General features: G+C 38.9%; 1 protein-coding gene across 3 annotated transcripts in view; it reads right to left on the reverse strand.

The window, feature by feature from the left end:
• The window catches only part of DOK6 (docking protein 6), a 584,401-nt gene that overhangs the window by 104,635 nt on the left and 461,884 nt on the right, over positions 1–17,882 (reverse strand). For 2 of the 3 annotated variants that reach the window (XM_075213248.1, XM_075213247.1), the window contains one exon: positions 104–177. The exons of the other annotated variant lie outside the window; for it this stretch is intronic. In XM_075213248.1, coding sequence (XP_075069349.1) covers positions 104–177 — 74 coding nt within the window. The remainder of the gene's footprint in view (positions 1–103; positions 178–17,882) is intronic. 3 annotated transcript variants of the gene reach the window in all.

The raw sequence follows: 17,882 nt of genomic DNA on the forward strand, positions 1-17,882 counted from the left end.
GCAACTATTTTTTAACTTAGCTCCCAATAAACAATCCTAATAGGTACTTTTTTTTATATAAATAATACAATTTACATAAATATATATAGGTATACATATGTACCTGCATCCCTGGCTTGATGTCATCAGTCCTTGACCAAGAAACCAAGAAATCTGAAGAATCTCCCATCAGACATCCTAATGGCAGCAAATAAAATTGTTTTGTAAATCTCTTGGAAATTACAGTTGTGTTATACATTGGTTAATTTTTATGACCAATACCTAATTTCATAAGCAACAACTGACTGGGTCTGTAAATAAAGTTACAATGCGCTAATGCAAAGACAAATGAACAAAGACAAGTGTTTGTAAATCAAGTGTTTGTGGTAATCAAACAAATAGTTTCTTTAGAAGCTTATTCTATACTGGTTCCAGAGGACATAGTTGATAAATCATTAATGGAGATTTCTCCAACAGCGTGCTATGGATGGAACCAGCAGCACATCTGAGAAGGAAAAAAGTTTAAAATACATATGTTTCTCAAATAAATAAACACTTCTACAATAAATCTTAGTGTGTCAACAGATATATATAAAAAAAAAATAAAAAAAAATGGGCACTTCATATGCTTTAGAAAGCACTGGGCTAAAAAAATAAAAACATTTTCTTCTTATTGTTCTGCTTTTCTTTATGCCCCTTTATGTCAAACAAAAATATTGCAATTATAAAATCTTTGTAACAACCTTATATAAATGTGATTAGTGTGATTGGTTGGTGTTTGTTGTTGTCAGTTACTGAACTATCTCAAATTATCCTTTGTACTGCTTATATACAGATGCGCAAAACCGTAACCCATTGACACAAACAGGGCTCAACAGATCTGCTTGAGGTGTGTGTGAGACAAAAGGTTAATCAAAACACAGCCACCTGCTTTGTATAAAATTATTAAATTCACCCTTTTTATATCACATACTTACTATTAATTAAAAACTGCCACCACAATGAACTGATTGTTTCAAGAGCTGACTATGTTACAGGACGCTCTCTGTCACTCCCTGCCATATCTCAAAACTACAATCAAAACTTAAAACAATCCAAGTTTTTGGACTGTTGCTCAAACAGTCACTCTCGTTACAGCTATGCAGTGATTGAATAGTCCTGCTCTCTAGCACATGAACACAGAGACAGAATAGCTATTAAATGGAATTTAATATGGCAAAATAGCCACAATGCTTCAGTTATTCAAAATAAGAGACATAATGATATACAGCAATATTATGCAAAATAGTTTTTTTTAAAATAGAAATGGATAATAGCAGAACAATGTTTAATTTTTTTCATGTATTTCTATTTGCTTAGGAGAAGGGAAAAGAATGGGCACATCTTCAATTTTATGTTAACTCCCAATAGAAGTGAAAATGTTTTACAGTATTACATGACCTTTTAAGCCACTCTCATTCTTGTGACCTAATTGAAAATAGGTGTGTGTATGCCAGTGGGGAGGGGGGGGGGGGGTATGTCTTTTTAATTCAAAGAACATTTCTTTCTTTATTCATGACTTTTTATATGAAAATATGTTTTATACAATACATTCCAAATACAGATTTTTATCTTTAATAAACAGGTCACAAGTTTTTATGTACAGATACATACCAAACAAGCATGTAATGAATATAATAATTTAGATGATAGTACACTCTTAGGCTACTCTAGCAGATTGGGATTTGATCTTGACAAATGTTGAAGGCCTAACTTCATGGATTAAAAGTATATACAGATCTCCAGGCACATAGAAATTATGGACAATTTTCTTTTTATGTGTTTTTTATATATGGGACATATATGCAGGCTAAAGATTTCCCACCCTGATAAGAGCTTAGCTTCCCTGCTAATTCTCAGATGTGGCTCTTTGACAATCCTAGATTTTGTGACAAAATCATTAAGAAAGTTAACCCTGTTGCCATCTGGTTAGATCAAGATCATTAAAAATTGCAACACTTTTCTCTTTTCAAGCATTTTGTGTTTTCTAAGAAATGTTGGTATAGTCTCCCCGCTTAATCTCCTCTGGTGGAGATCGATGGACATTAAGAATTCATTGTAGAATACATTTTGGATTCCAAAAAGCTGAAAGGCTAAATTCACTTTTTAAGTCCACTGGAAAGACTATGGACCCGAGGAGAGATCAAGGATTCCTACCAAAAAATTTACATACAGAAAGACTTAAAAATGCCTCCTTCAAACAATTTCCAGAAAAGCCTGGATGTAGAAGTTTTTTACTCCTCCTCAAGGGGGAGGGGTGGGTGGGTTACTGTTATGCACTAATTGTGGCATCTTACACTAATTAATTTCCTATCCTGGCTGTTGCCTAGCAGTAGGAACGCTGTTCTTTCAGTGGGGCTTCCTCTTCTGTTCCAGCTAACTGCAATTAGCTATCACTGTGGGTTGGCTCACTAATGGAGCATTCCTATTGGTGCTTATTAGTTTAAATAGCAGATTGGGCTTAGCCTCCCTGCCGGTTGTAGAGGTTTTTGCCCTGCATTATGTTTACCTGTGCCTGACCCCTCTTTTTCCTGGATTCTCCTAGTCTGCTGTCCGTCGTGACCCCTGGGCTGTGATATTCGACCTTCCTTGCTCACTACCCTCACTGAGCTACTGACTTTCCTGTGTATACTGCCTGGTATATTCTTGTTTGTTGCCAGCCCTCAACCGATTGCTTCGGTATTGGCTTTCCTGTTTATACTTCCTGGTGTACTACTACTTCCAGGCTCCATCATGCATCGCTCCTTAGTTACTAAGATAAGCTCTTACTGCTCTGAGTCCAAGACCTAAGGGCATCTGAGTACCTGTAAGAATAACGCTCTCTACAGAGAAGGCAGCTTGCTATAGGTGAAGACCACTAACTGACCTAATCCAAGATCTTATCTACTTTCCAGCAGGAGCCATAACAGACAGTTGATTAGGAGTGATTTAGGTGAAGTGTTCCTAAATGAAAATGTTTTTATTACTACAAACTTGAGTAGTGATACATGAAAGACATTGGGAATGGGTAGACTAGGGGAAATATTTTGGGTGGAGCAGTACATATTGTTTTATGAAAAGATATACTGGTTAACAGCATCTAACAGCTTAAGTTTTAACTAGAGGCTCTAAGAATTTCATCACATCTTCTTCAGGAATCTTGGAAGTCAGAGTTGGTAGTATCCACAACAGAAGCTCCAGAAGATGAGGAAACTGGCAACAGAAGTTTAGGATGGGTAGCAAAGACAATGAAACACATGTTTTGCTAGTAGATGTCAATTTAATGTTAGTATACAAGGATGACAAGTGAGTATACAATCAAATCAAGAAAGTGCACATATGACATGAGAAGAATTTAAATTCTGTGCAGACTAAAGATACTGAACAGTCATGAAGGCAGTAATGGGATGAAGTTTCTTCTTGCTGAAGGTGTCTCAAATCCCCAAAAGGAAAGTAGCACAGCTAAAAGTCTTGTCTTCTATGGAATAATTATTTTTGCAATTATTTTTTGCAGCTGAGAATACAGAGCCTGATTAAGAGTTTGCTACATTAGGCAATTGTAGATCGGTCTCTTACGAAATGTATTAGGGAATTCATCCAAATCTCATTAGGTGCATGCAGGGTCGGACCGGGACTAAAAATCAGCCCTGGCATTTAAAGCACACAGGCCCACGTGTTGTGGGCTCCATGCACTATATTGTTGCACACTGATGCTCGCGCAGTGCGCGTTGCTGGTGCTGTACAATATGATGTAGTATGAGTGTGTGTGTGTGGGGGGTATTTATTTCTCCTAATGACCCTGAACATTACTTTGTTAGCACCCATATTACATCAATAAATACCATGACAATACATTATTAGTACCCAAATTACAGCAATAAATATCCCCCCACACACACTCATACTACATCGATATCCACCCACATTACAGCAACCAGCATTACTCCCCTACATTACAGCAACCAGCATTACCCCCTACATTACAGCAACCAGCATCACCCCCACATTAAAGCAACCGGCATCACCCCCACATTACAGCAACCAGCATCACCCCCCACATTACAGCGTCCAGCATCACCCCCCACATTACAGCGTCCAGCATGACCCCCCACATTACAGCAACCGGCATCACCCCCACATTACAGCATCCGGCATCACCTCCCATATTATAGCAATACCCTCTTCTACTTATTAGCAATACTAAACCCCAAACACACTACAACATTGCCACCAGCACACCACCCCATACTACAGTAATTACCTGGAGACGTCTAACCCCTTGACTCACAGGCAGGGCTGACAAGAGGAATTTTGGGCCCCGATACAGCAACTTCTTTGGGCTCCCATCATATTCAACAATGAAAGACTTGCCTTTAGCAGAAGTTCATATGATGCCACACCGTAGTGTGCCCAGTTCATTTTATGCCACATCGTAGTGCCAATGGTCATATTATGCCACATAGTATTACCCTCAATTCATATTCGGTCATGCAGAAGGGCCCACAAATCATATTATGGCATAGTAGTGCCTCCAAAACATATACCATACAGTAGTGCCCCCAAATCATATTATGTCACAACAGTGCCTCCAAATCATATTATACCACAATACTGCCCCCAAATAATATTATGCCATAGTAGTGCCCCAAAATCATTAGTAGTGCCCAGACAAAAACTCATTCACAAATAAAAATTGGTACAGCATATCAGATACTGAGTGTGAGTCCCAAGAGCAGCTTAATACACCATTTACAATGCAAACAAAAATAGATATATTGACACAGTCACAGATAAAATTTATGACAAGAAATGTTTTTCCTCTTAATTAAAAATCTCTGTACAGATAAATATGAAACAAACATTACAGCGCAATAATGAGCAATACATAGTGTTAAACATTATTGGATACGCTGTAGTGTCCCTAGTTCAAGAAAGGATGGTTAAAAACACATTGCACACAAGAAAATATATGAACTTACCTGATTATGGCATCCTGTGTTCTGTTCTCCTACTGGGCGCGCTCGGCGAGGAGGGATCAGCAGCTGTCAGCTCACACAGGAAGTCGGGAGCAGGAACAGAGGGCAGTGTTCGAAGCAGAAATTTAGAAGTGGGGGTATGGAAAATATAAGTGAATGGAGTATGAAGGCTTGATTTTTTATTTTTTTTAACACTTGTCCCCTCTGTGCATTTCCATTCTTCATTACTACTTGTGTTTTATGATGGCTGCATCCCTGACATTCTTAAGATGTCTCTCCCTTTACACTTTCTTTTACCTATGTCCCTGCACCATCTTCTCCTTTGTCCCTCTCACTTAACCCCCTGTACCACCTACTCCCCTGGCTCTCTCACACGTCTTCCTGCACTGTCTACCCCCCTGGCTCTCTCACACGTATTCCTGCACGTCTACCCCCCTGGCACTCACACGTCTTCCTGCACCCTCTACCCCTGGCTCTCTCACCCCCTCTCCCAGCACCCCCTGGCTCTCTCACCCCCTCTCCCAGCACCCCCTACTCCCTGGCTCTCACCCCCTCTCCCAGCACCCCCTGGTTCTCTCACCCCCTCTCCCAGCACCCCCTGGCTCTCTCACCCTCTCTCCCAGCACCCCATGGCTCTCTCACAGCACTCCTTCCTTTTTGGCTCTCTCACCCCTCTCCCAGTACCCCTTCCCTTTTGGCTTTCTCACCCCCTCTCACTTCCCCTTTGGCTCTCTCACCCCCTCTCACTTCCCCTTTGTCTCTCTCACCCCCTCTCACTTCCCCTTTGGCTCTCTCACCCTTTCCCCAGCACTCCCTACCCCTTGGCTCTCTCACCCCCTCTCCCAGCACCCCTTCCCCTATGGCTCTCTCACCCCCTCTCCCAACACCCCCTTCCCCTTTGGCTCTCTCACCCCCTCTCACTTCCCCTTTGTCTCTCTCACCCCCTCTCACTTCCCCTTTGGCTCTCTCACCCCCTTTCCCCAGCACTCCCTACCCCTTAGCTCTCTCACCCCCTCTCCCAGCACCCCCTTCCTCTTTGGCTCTCTCACCCCCTCTCCCAGCACCCCCTTCCCCTTTGGCTCTCTCACCCCCTTTCCCAGCACTCCCTACCCCTTGGCTCTCTCACACTCTTGACCCCCCCTCGCGAGAATGACGGCACCCCCGCAACCCCCCTCCCCCCCAAAAAAAATCGCTGCCCCCCCGCCCCCCCCCATAAATTGCGGCACCCCCGCGACCCCCCCTTCAGTAAAAAAGAAAACAGGAAACTCACAGCATACAGCATAGCACAGCATAACGGTGGAGGGAACTGAGGAGCGTGCTACAGAGGTGGCTGGTTCCCGGGGAGGAACCAGCCACCACGAAGACAGGAGGAGTCGGGCCGGCCCGTCTAGCCGTCGGCCCTTCTGGCATTTGCCAGAAATGCCAGATGGCCAATTCGGCCCTGGCTGCATGTTCTTACTGTACTTAGCATTGTATTTTGGTATACCTGTGCAGTTCTGAAATGCATAGTTTTATGCCCACAAATGGTCTTATGTTCAACTCAAGGTGGTGTCCATAGGCTTTGAAAAATTGTTGTAAGTAATTTAATAAGTCCCATAGTGGTTAATTCCATCTTTATTTTACCTCACCCATTGCTCTTAGCAAGTGTTCTTTATCTTAAATAATAAATAATGACACATGAGACTTGTTTGGTGAAGAAAAGTAACAAAATTAATTTAAAAAGTGGCAAATAAAAAGCATGACCAATCAGCTACCAGAAATTACTGAGCCAAATTATGGCAACAAAATCAAAAACTCTAAAACTTCTAAGCAGTGGAGCCCCACTTTCCCCCTTTTGGATCAGTAGCTGGAACAAAACTAGGCATGTTCCAGTGCCTCCTTTTTTAGGTAGAGTGCTCCACTGCCACTCAAAAGCATCATTGATGCCTGCTGATTGACCCGCTTTTCCGCCAAAACTTGGTTCCAAACCCCATAACCGAAGCCCGCCACCACGGTGACCCTTCAAAGCCAAAATAGACCCCAAAACATATTAATGCACTGCCAAGATTTAGTTTGCAACCATTTAAAAAATATAATCATATACGTTTGGTATAGCTGGTATTTCATAAAGCTATTTTGAAGTTATGTTTGCATTCTTTATAATATATTTCTATATAGCATCTCATACAATCTCTTTCAACACTGGCTCACATGCGTATAATATCTTCATCTGATTTTGTTTTCATTTTGAAGTATTGCTATTGTCAGGATCCTACCTGGATCACCCCTTTCCTTTGAGCATGCCTAGTTGTGATATTACTGCAGAAGACATTTCAAATTCCTTGACATGCTTTATTGCATTTGTGTGTTGGAGAATCTAAAAGCTTTACAGCATTCTCAGTGTTAATTCCTCTTGAGAATGTTCTTCGGTTCTCCCATAAACTCTGCTTCTGCTGAGGGTGGGCAGTTTTGTACATTGTAAATGACCTTTATAATCATAGTCTATAAGCTTCAATGCTTCTTTAAGCTGACTACATTTGGCCTCTTTCATGTTTTTTGTAGCTCCCTGCAAATATTTTATACCCTTTTTTAAATTTCATATTTATTTCATATTTATTAGATATAATATACATCGATAAGCCACAACATTAAACTACTGACAAGTAACTTTAATAACATTGATTATTTTGTTACAATGGCACCTGATAAGGAGTGGGATATATTAGGCAGTGAACAGATAGTTCTTGAAGCTGATGTGTTGGAAGCAGGAAAAATGGGCAATCATAAGGATCTTAGCGACTTTGACAAGGACTGAATTGTGATAGCTAGACGACCGGTTCGAAACATCTCCAAAACAGCAGGACATATGGTGTGTTCCCGTTATGCAGTGGTTAGTGCCTACCTACGAGAGGTGATCCAAGGAAGGACAACCAGTGAACTATTGACAGGGTCATGGATGCGTAAGGCTCATTTGAGGTGCATAAGGAGCAAAGGCTAGCCCTCCTGGTTAAATCCCAGAGAAGAGTTATGTCACAAACACCCAGTCTGTCCCAGATACAGCAATCTGAACAGCTAGCCATGACTGGCGTCACCTTAGTCACTTAGCAATGCATACATCTTCTCTGGCACTGGATTTATTATGGCGTCCTTACTTTCACCAAAACCACTTATTAATGTTTCACACTTAAATAACATACACATGTAGCATAAGCCTCCCTGGGCTTCGTAAGTTCACAAAGAATCATGGAGAACACGCTAGATTAAATTTATTTATTCTGAAAAATGTTTCCAAGGCTTAGTTACAAAAAATTAATAACAAGGCATACATATGTTGTACAAATAAGTTTCAGAAAATAAAATAGAAAATAAAACCAGATGTACTACTTACTTAGTTAAGACTTGATGGGTGTGAGGGAACACATTTGAGAAATATGAGACATTTCAGTCTTGATAGACCCACTCATGAAAATGCACACATTATTGTCTAAGGCAGAAGATTTTAAACCCTTTTCCACATGGCTCTCATCCCCCACCTTTGGAGTTTAGCTGCCAATAAGGACAGATTGATCTCTCAAAAGTCACAGGGCTTTCAAAATGAGCTATGGATGTCTTAAGATCTGGAATGTTCACAGGACCTGAATTCTCACATCTGCTTGTTTGACTTGACTGGTCAGGTCCACATCCTCTGCATACCAAAAAAACTCCTCAGCGATGCTTATCTATTACTGGATAATTTCAAAAGATTATTGACACTTGCATAGGTTCAAACTCATGTCATTTAGCAAAGCACATGTTGAGATTACATTACAAGGTTACATAAAATATTCCATCGTCATACATGAATTCAATAGAAAATAACAATCAGTCATTAGATATATTACATAATTGTCACACCTCCCCCTAAACCTCGGGCACAGAGAACTGTGACCTGTCACTGTCTCTCCTGCCCATTCACCACTTCTGCTCCTTGGCAAGAGAGGCCATCTGCGTTTTCATGTTCTGCACCCTGCTGGTACTGAATGGGGAAGTTATATTGCTGCAAAATTAAGCTTCCTCTTAACAGCTTTCCATTATCCCCAGAAACTCTATTCAGTCAGCTTAGAGGACTATGGTCTGTGATAATGGTGAAATCCCGTACGTACAGGTAGGTCTGTACTTTTTGAAGTGCCCATAGGATGGCTAGGCACTCTCGTTCAATGGTAGCATAAGCCACCTCTCGGGGGGTAGTTTTCTACTTAGGAAAATGATAGGGTGCTCCTCCCCTTGCGCTGTCACTTGGCTAAGAACAGCTCCTAGTCCATAGTTAGACGCGTCAGACTGTACTATAAACCTCCGTTTGAAATCTGGGGCCTATAGCACAGGGGACTGGGCCAGAGCAGATTTCAGAGCTGTAAATGCATTCTCATAATCCTCTGTCCAATTAACAAAAAAATAAATTACGACAGGTGGTTAGGTAAGTCAGAGGTTTGGCTAGGGTGCAATAATGGGGCACGAACTTTTGATAATACCCAGCGGTACCTAAGAAAGACATGACCTGACCATAGGAATTTGCTGACTTCTCACCCTTTGAACTCCTGTTGTGCGGCCTATTAGAATTGATTAGGGAATCTCTCCTGAGAGCGATCAGGAGTCCCACCCCTTGGTAGATTTAGCATTTGCTGCTAAAGAGGCAGGGTCCCCAGCAGACGCCCACTGCAGTGAAGAGCTCTCTGACTCTCAGCTATGGTACAGTCAGTATTTAACTTATGTGCAAAACAGAATACTAATTTGCACCCCTTGCATTGGAACATGGTTTTGTCCAGGAGACTTAAATAAGAAGTTCCTAAAGTTAAGATCCTTAATGAATCAGGCCCTTGGTGTGTGTGAGAGAACACAATTGAGAAATATGGGACATTTCAGTCTTGATAGACCCACTCATGAAAATGCACACATCATTGTCTAAGGCAGAAGATTTTAAATCCTTTTCTACACAGCTCTGATCCCCCAACTTTGGAGTTTAGATGTCAATAAGGACAGATTGATCTCTCAAACGTCACAGGGCTTTCGAAGTGAGCTAGTTATGTCCTGAGATCTGGAATCTTCACAGAGCCTGAATTCTTAACTCTGCTTGTTTGTCTTGGCTGGTCAAGTCCACATCCTCTGCATACTAAAAAAAAACTCCTCAGAGATGCTTATCTATCTCTGGATACTTTCAAAAGATTATTGACACTTGCATAGGTTCAAACTCATGTCATTTAGCAAAGCACATGTTCAGATTACATTACAAAGTTACATAAAATATTGACATTGTCCTACATGAATTCAACAGAAAATAACAATCAGTCATTAGATATACTACATAAAAGTCACAAGTTACTGTAGCACAAATTGCTGAAAAAGTTAATGCTGACTATGATAGAAAGGTGTCAGAACACAGATTGCATTACAGCTTGCTGTGTATGGGGCTGCAAAGCCGCAGACCATTCAGAGTGCACATGCCGACCCCTGTCCACAATGGCACGTGAGCATCAGAACTGGATCAAGTAGCAATGGAAGAAGGGGCTTGGTCTGTTGAATCTAGTTTTCTTTTACTTCATGTGGACAGCGGGGTCTGTGTGTATCGGGTCCTGGTATTCATGTGGATATGACTTTGACACGTACCACCTACCAAAATATTGGAGGACACCTTTAGATGTCTTGTAGAGTACATGCATTAATTGGCCAGAGCTGTTTTTGCAGTATGAGGGAGACCTACACAATATTAGGTATGTGGTTTTAATGTCGTGGCTGATTGGTGTATGTTCTATTAGTTAATACTAAGTCAATTTGAGGGACTTGGAACTATTTGAAAAAATATGCTTTCTCGAATCGCAAGATTTATTTTCCCCTTTCTTTGGTAATGCTCAGTGAGAGTCATTTTCTACTCTAGAATTATAGTATACAATCCACAATTAGCTTTTATCTGCAAAGTATAATTTAGTATTGAATTTATTGTCGCACAAGTACTGTATTGAGAGACTGTTGCTCAATGTCAGATTGTGCACTCATTATCCACTTATATTTGCTCCTACAGATATCATAATAAGCTTTACAATTGAGAATTTATTTAGGTGCTACGCACCAATTTATACTGAATATAACATTTAAAATAAGGGAATTGGTTTCCATATGGTGCACTAACATTCTCTACATGTCAGATGTCTAAATATTGAATGTGAAACCCAATAGTTGTGTTAAAATGTTAATTTTATAAATCATTTTTATAAAATAAAAATATTTAAACAGCTAAATATTAAAGTGATAATGTGATTAAAGTGATATTAAAATCTGCAGTCTTTTTCCCAATAAATTATTTTCAGGATGAATTTATCTATTGTCTCACTATATTGTTTTGACTCTATATTGTAACTGATACGATTTTGTGAGACTATTTGACATTGTTAGGGTTTGGATTGATATAATTAAAACCATACATTTATTCTTCAAAATTCAGGATTCATCCTATTATGACGATCCTTATTAAACTAGTTGTACCTGCTAATTCACTGAATATTCAGTTAATTGCACTAGGTTAGGCTAGGTACACGCAAAAGAATTTTCCAACCATTGTGTTATCTACAACGATTTGACTAACGACTGAAGGTCCGATTGCTCGAGCGATTCATGCATACACAATAGACACGTCTTAAACGATTAATGAAAGACCGACCAGTCGGGCAGCGATTTTTAACAGCCACATTGTCATGTTAAAAGATTTGGTTTTGTATACACTGAAACGACATGTGGACCCTGTAGCAATGTCCCAAGAAATTTAAATATTGGGCAGAGCATGTTCATTAAGAACCACCCAAAAACTCTTAAAAGAAGGAAACGCGTTTTCTTCATTCATTCTGTAACACATACTTACAGAGCACATTCGTTTGCAACAGCACAGCAGCAAATTCTTTTACTATTATGCCTACTGTTGAAGAACAACCACCGTTCTTTTGCTACTTGCTATGGCAAGAAGACTGCAAGTACAGACCCAAAAGGAAAGAATAAGAAAGAGTCAGTCTTGTTAGACCAAAGAGTGGTTCCATGTCACACGACGCTTATTCGGTTTCCATAAACAAAGACTAAGACACTCACCTGTGCCTCATTAGCAGCCCTCATACCCTTAGTCTTGATCTGCACATGTGCAGACTGAGTACCTGTCTGTTGCTGGCAAGATTCCTATTGGTTCCTGGTTCTGGCTCTAAACTTGAAAAGGCACCTCCTCTGGGCCTGTTGATCAAGTTACCTGTCTGATTAGGTTCCTACCTATTCTGTGTTCTCTCACCTGGATCGTCAGTGCCTCTGCTGTGTAGCTGTTCATAGGCTTTACTGCTCAAGCTGCAGTACCTCTGCTGAGTTGCTGTTCAAGGGCTATACTGCTCAAGCTGTAGTGCTTCTGCTGTGTTGCTGTTCAAGGGCTATACTGCTCAAGCTGCACCTGTCTCTGCTGTGTTGTTGTTCCACTGGAATGCTTAAGTGGGCTGGAGTGCTTAAGCTACACTTATCTTCGTTGTGCTGCTACTACATGGGCCGTGCTGCTCAAGTCAAATCTAACTCTACTGTGTTACCCCTCCACGGACTGCACCACTCAAGATCATCTACTCCACATTTGTCTCGGTGGCTCAGTGGTTACAGGTCGTATCATCAAAGTTGCTGGTTCTTATCTCATTATCTCTTAGCAGTTATTGACCATCATGTATTTATACATACTAAGCTGACATCCGAAAAACGGTCATATGATGGCTGTTTTGCATGATGATTGGACAAAAAATCTCCAGTGTGTATCTAGCCTTATTCCTTGATAATTGTGTAAATCTTGTTACTTTCTGTTACGAGCCATGGCGGCTCGACGCCGCTGTGACTCGCTCTGGGCCCTCGGACACGTCATCGTCTTGACGACTGGGACGTCACTTCCGTTCTTCGTCCCGGCCGCTGCCATATGCTCCACACATCACCGTCGCAACCCGGCTAGCTGGCCAGCCAGGTGCATGCGCAAACAACAGTAGTTAATTTATTCACAGCTGGGGAATGATTGCCTGCCATGCCCCCCAGTTTCTATTGGCCCCTCCAGGTATATAAGGCAGGGAAGGCTCAGTTTCTGGCTGCTGACCTGTTCTTTTCCTCTACTCCTGTGTTATTTAAATTGACTATTCTGTGTATAACCCCTGGCTTGCCTACTGGACTGTTGGATTGCTTGTCACCCTGTCACCTTCATTGCAATTCCCAAATCTCTCATTGCTGCAGAAACTCAATTATATATGGTATTTCATAAGTACTTCATATAGACACAGTCATAATATTTTTCTGCATATGAATTGACCCAGTACTTGCTTAAACATAGATTCAGATTAAATTCATTGATGATATGCAGCTGTCTTTGTAGGCTGTAGTATGTGGGGTGACTCCCTTGCTACCTAGTGCTGTTCCACTGGTACTGAGGCTAACTAAAACTAGTTTATCTCATCATTGTATTTAAAGGCGATTTATTACTAAATGATCCAATTCCCCATCCCTAATAAACTTATTGTGTCATTTGTGAATATTACAGTTATTGAGATCAAGTATACTCAGCAAATGTCCATGCCTGTTTCGCTGGTGGTGCTTTTTCAGTGCAAACTGGCTGTTAACCAAAACAGGATTTTTAAACTGTCATCCACCAATCAATTGTTTGGACGCTATGTTTCCCTATTGGGTAATGCTTGTCTTTGACATTAACCTCTTATGTTTTGGATATTTTTTTAATTTAATTTGGCAAGCTCTCTGTTCAATAGTAGAGGGAAATATATTTTACATGGTAAATTCTCTTAACCGCATATAATCCAAATATTAATCAGTTTTATTTCCTTATATATTCTATATTTTTTTCCCTATAAATTTAGGGATGTCCATTACAGAAATTACATTTTTAATTTCAGTGGCCATGATTTTCTCTTAAACAGCTGTGATTTGATGAAAAAGAGACAGATCATCTTTCATACATATGCCAGAATTACTATACTTATACCAAATGAAGATCGAGGCAGAGACTGTCATCTCGTCTCACTGTAGCATCTGTCATATTCAATTCTGTAGCCAGTATTCAGTTCTACCAACCATTCATATCAAAAATTCATCCTGATCGTTGGATTGATCAGGGACTATGTTCCTTGTAATGTAACACAGCAACTTACCCTATTATGTCACACATATTGTATTGCATATGCTTAAATAGTTATTTTTACATATTGTATTCTTTATCATATATCTGAATTATAGCCAGTGCTCATTTTTTACTGGAAGTCCATTTCAGACATACATCCCGGTTACCATAATGACCGGAGGCAATATTTACTATATACATATATATATATATATATATATATATATATATTCTTATTCATATATCCAGGCCATGGCCAATGTCCATCTTAAAGATAACTTTTCAAGGTATATGTTTCCCTGCATATGAGTATACTTCAATTATTCCAACAAAGTTTCTGCTATTAATACATTTCAACAGCATGTCCATTGTTGATGTGCCGAAACAGCCCATTCGTAACTTCCTACATTGGGACTTCATTATCCTTTCTCTGTCATAGCATGCTATCCCTATGGAAGTAATGACACTGCCATGCCTATTATACTCATAGCAGTTTGACATCAGAATCGTATGTTTCCATAACATTGTATTTGTGTATATACATAACAGTAATTTGACAGCGGAGTAACAGCTAATCCTGTTAATATCCATTGTCTTTGGAAATTTGTGATATGGTATCTATGTATTTCCATAGCTTAAGGATATAACATTATTATTTTTATCCTGCCACAAAGTATGTTTACTTGCATCTTGCCACAGTGTATTATTGTGACCTCATGGTTATATTCTCTACATCAAGACTTCATTCCCTATTTGCTGTCATACCGTGCTATCCCAAGAGCTTCTATAGCTATGACAATGCCACACCACACACATTCACAGCAGGTCGACAGCAGTATCGCATACATCCATTGCATAATATCCATGTATTCTCATAGCAGTAACCATGGAATCGTGGAATCATGATCGTTTCAACAAATATCCCCTGTCTTTATATATTCATGGTATGATATCCATGTATTTTCATAGTCTGAAAGTATAATATTATTGTTTACATCCTTCCACAATGTATACTATTGACAGGGTTGTTTACATCTTGCCACAATATATTCTCTTGACAATGTGATTATAATCATCATCCTTTTCATAGTCAGAATGTTAGAAATCATTCATATTTACAGTATTTTTGCAATGGGATCATACATACTCTATTAATCTCTATTGTTTGTGATAAATGGAATAGTAAAGATATAACATACCATTTTCCAGATAGAGGTATAGCTTACCATTTATTCTAGATCATTAAAATAACATTACCAATAAGTGAAAATTGATATAAAATCTTGTGTATGCTCATTGTAAAAACAAGTGACCTGAGTGGCATTTTATATTAAAGGCAGTGTTACAAATTAATATTTGATGATGATAGATCATTGAAGTGAAATAATATATTGACATGCATTATTGTATTTCTTAATTAAATTAAAAATATTTGACTAACACGGATGTGAATTGTGAGAAAAAAATGTTTTAATTTAATTTGTTATGCTTGATACAAAACTAATGTGATGTGTCAAAATAAACTTATTAACCATGTGATATTTGTGTCCAATTGTGTGACTAGCTCTCAATTTCTCAACCTCTTCCTTTATCATGTAAAATTAATGATTTTATTTTTAATTATTTATACTTTATTTCTTATAATGGTATCTGTTTATTACATTGACTTTTAATTTTTGTAAGCGGTATTCATACTATATTTTCTTACTTATGTATTTATTTGTACTGTGTGACATATTATTAATATATAATATGCAGCATGTTATTACAGATAGCATGAATACTGTAATTATTTAAGTATGTCAATGATTGATATTACATTGATATATTTTTCTTTCAGATTAGATTTCATGTATCCCATTTATTAGGATGGTCCCCATCCAACCAGCCAACAAATTCAGGGTAAGTTCATTATTTATTTTGATTATTAATTAATGTCCCAAGATTTGTTGTCATGCTCGGCTCTCATAAACGGTGGGTGCAACGGACTGTTTTCATTTAGTCCATTAGGACTAATAGTGTTCAAGAAAAAATTGTATCTGGATTACTTTTTTAGAAGTTAATTTTACATATCACCACCTTTTATTCCTAGGGATACTTTCTCCATAGAAAAGTCTGTAAAAAAATTGGGCTTACACTCATGTTCTTTAAGAAAAGGTCTTGCAGTAGTTATTAATGGTCTCATTTTAATAATATCTGTTTTTGCATTACATATGTTGGCAACATGTTTAACAGTCTCTGATTGAAAGGTCTGTTAGTCATGCCTATATATTTTAAATTGCATGTATTGATTAGACAATATATTACTCCTGGCACTTTACATTTCATGAATGAGTTTATCTCGTGTTTTCTATGATATCTGTTTATGACACATTTTGTTTTTGTGATATATTTGCATGCTTTGCATGTTCTGCATGTAGAGAATCCTATGGTTTGTCTTAATGTTCCTTTTCATTTTTTGAGGTCAGTAAAGTGACTTCTCACTAATAGATCTTTCAGGTTCTTTAATTTTCGCCAGCTGATTGGGATTTTATTCCCAATTATTTCCCTCGGATCAGGGTCTAATTGCAGAATGTGTTTATGTTTATGTCAAATTTCTTGCATTTCATGCCATTAATTGTTGAAAGTACAAATGAACCTAAATAGTATTTTGTTAAAATCTTCTTTTGACACAGTAAATAATGTTTTTTCTCTGTTCACATTTTTGGTTACATTATAAGTTTTTATTTAATCAGGTTGTAGCTGTAACCTGTTTTGCCTAATCTGGTTTCTAGTTCTTTGGCCCGTTTTTCAAATGTAGCCAAATCTTCGTAATTACGTCTTGTGCAAGTTAGACCATGTAAACAAAATGTGGTTGGTTTCTATGGCTTAAAGCAGATTTGCACCTGAGCAATGTAGCTAAATTACCCACAGTGTTTGTCATAGTACCAGAGACATGGTCCTAATACCAATGAAAAGCAGCAGTGATTAAACTGTAATTACCACTTCTAAAGATTTTGTGGATATATTTGTGTATCCAGACTGTAGAACTTGTAGAATCCTGGTGATGCCTAATGTGACATGGGTGTACGGCCTCTAATTGTACACCCACTGTAATGGCATGTAATGTGGGTCAGGATTCCAATCAGTGTAACATAAAGGTTGAGAAGAAGGAGACAGTATTGACAGAACTAGGACATAAATAATGGAGTCAGTGCTGCTGGAGTGGAACATATTGCTGAGCAACACATCTTGTCGTTTACTTGGCATATTAAATCTTGATAGGCAAATACTTAGCATTGTCTTGATGGAATTATAGTTCATACAATGGACATATACCATTTTGACAGGAAATTACTGACTATATTAAATATTAATGGGGAATTACTGGCATATTTCATTTAGCAGGCAATTACTGAGCATATAAACTCCTGATGGGCAGTCACTAGGCATATTACATTTTGCTGGGCAGAAGGAATTGTTTTCAGACAAAGTGGAGTTTGTTTCTAAATTGCCTAGGACCTGGGTTGTAACCATAATCCATCAATTGATACCTGGGTATATAAAAACAGACAGAGGACGTCATTAGGTGTAAATCCACCTAGAAGGTACAAATTTCACTTTGGGATAACAATGTTATGCTGACAGATTTAGAGTTGGGAGAGAGGTGCATCCTAGCTCAACTCTAAATTACAATTTTAAAATAAAGCTGTCCAGTATTTGTGTGCTACATGCAAAAACAGGCAGCAAATTTATTGCATACAAAAAATGAACACTCATTAGCTAGAATAACTCCTAAT

Source organism: Mixophyes fleayi, chromosome 5 (genome assembly GCF_038048845.1).
Source record: "Mixophyes fleayi isolate aMixFle1 chromosome 5, aMixFle1.hap1, whole genome shotgun sequence".
Classification (NCBI taxonomy): domain Eukaryota; kingdom Metazoa; phylum Chordata; class Amphibia; order Anura; family Limnodynastidae; genus Mixophyes; species Mixophyes fleayi.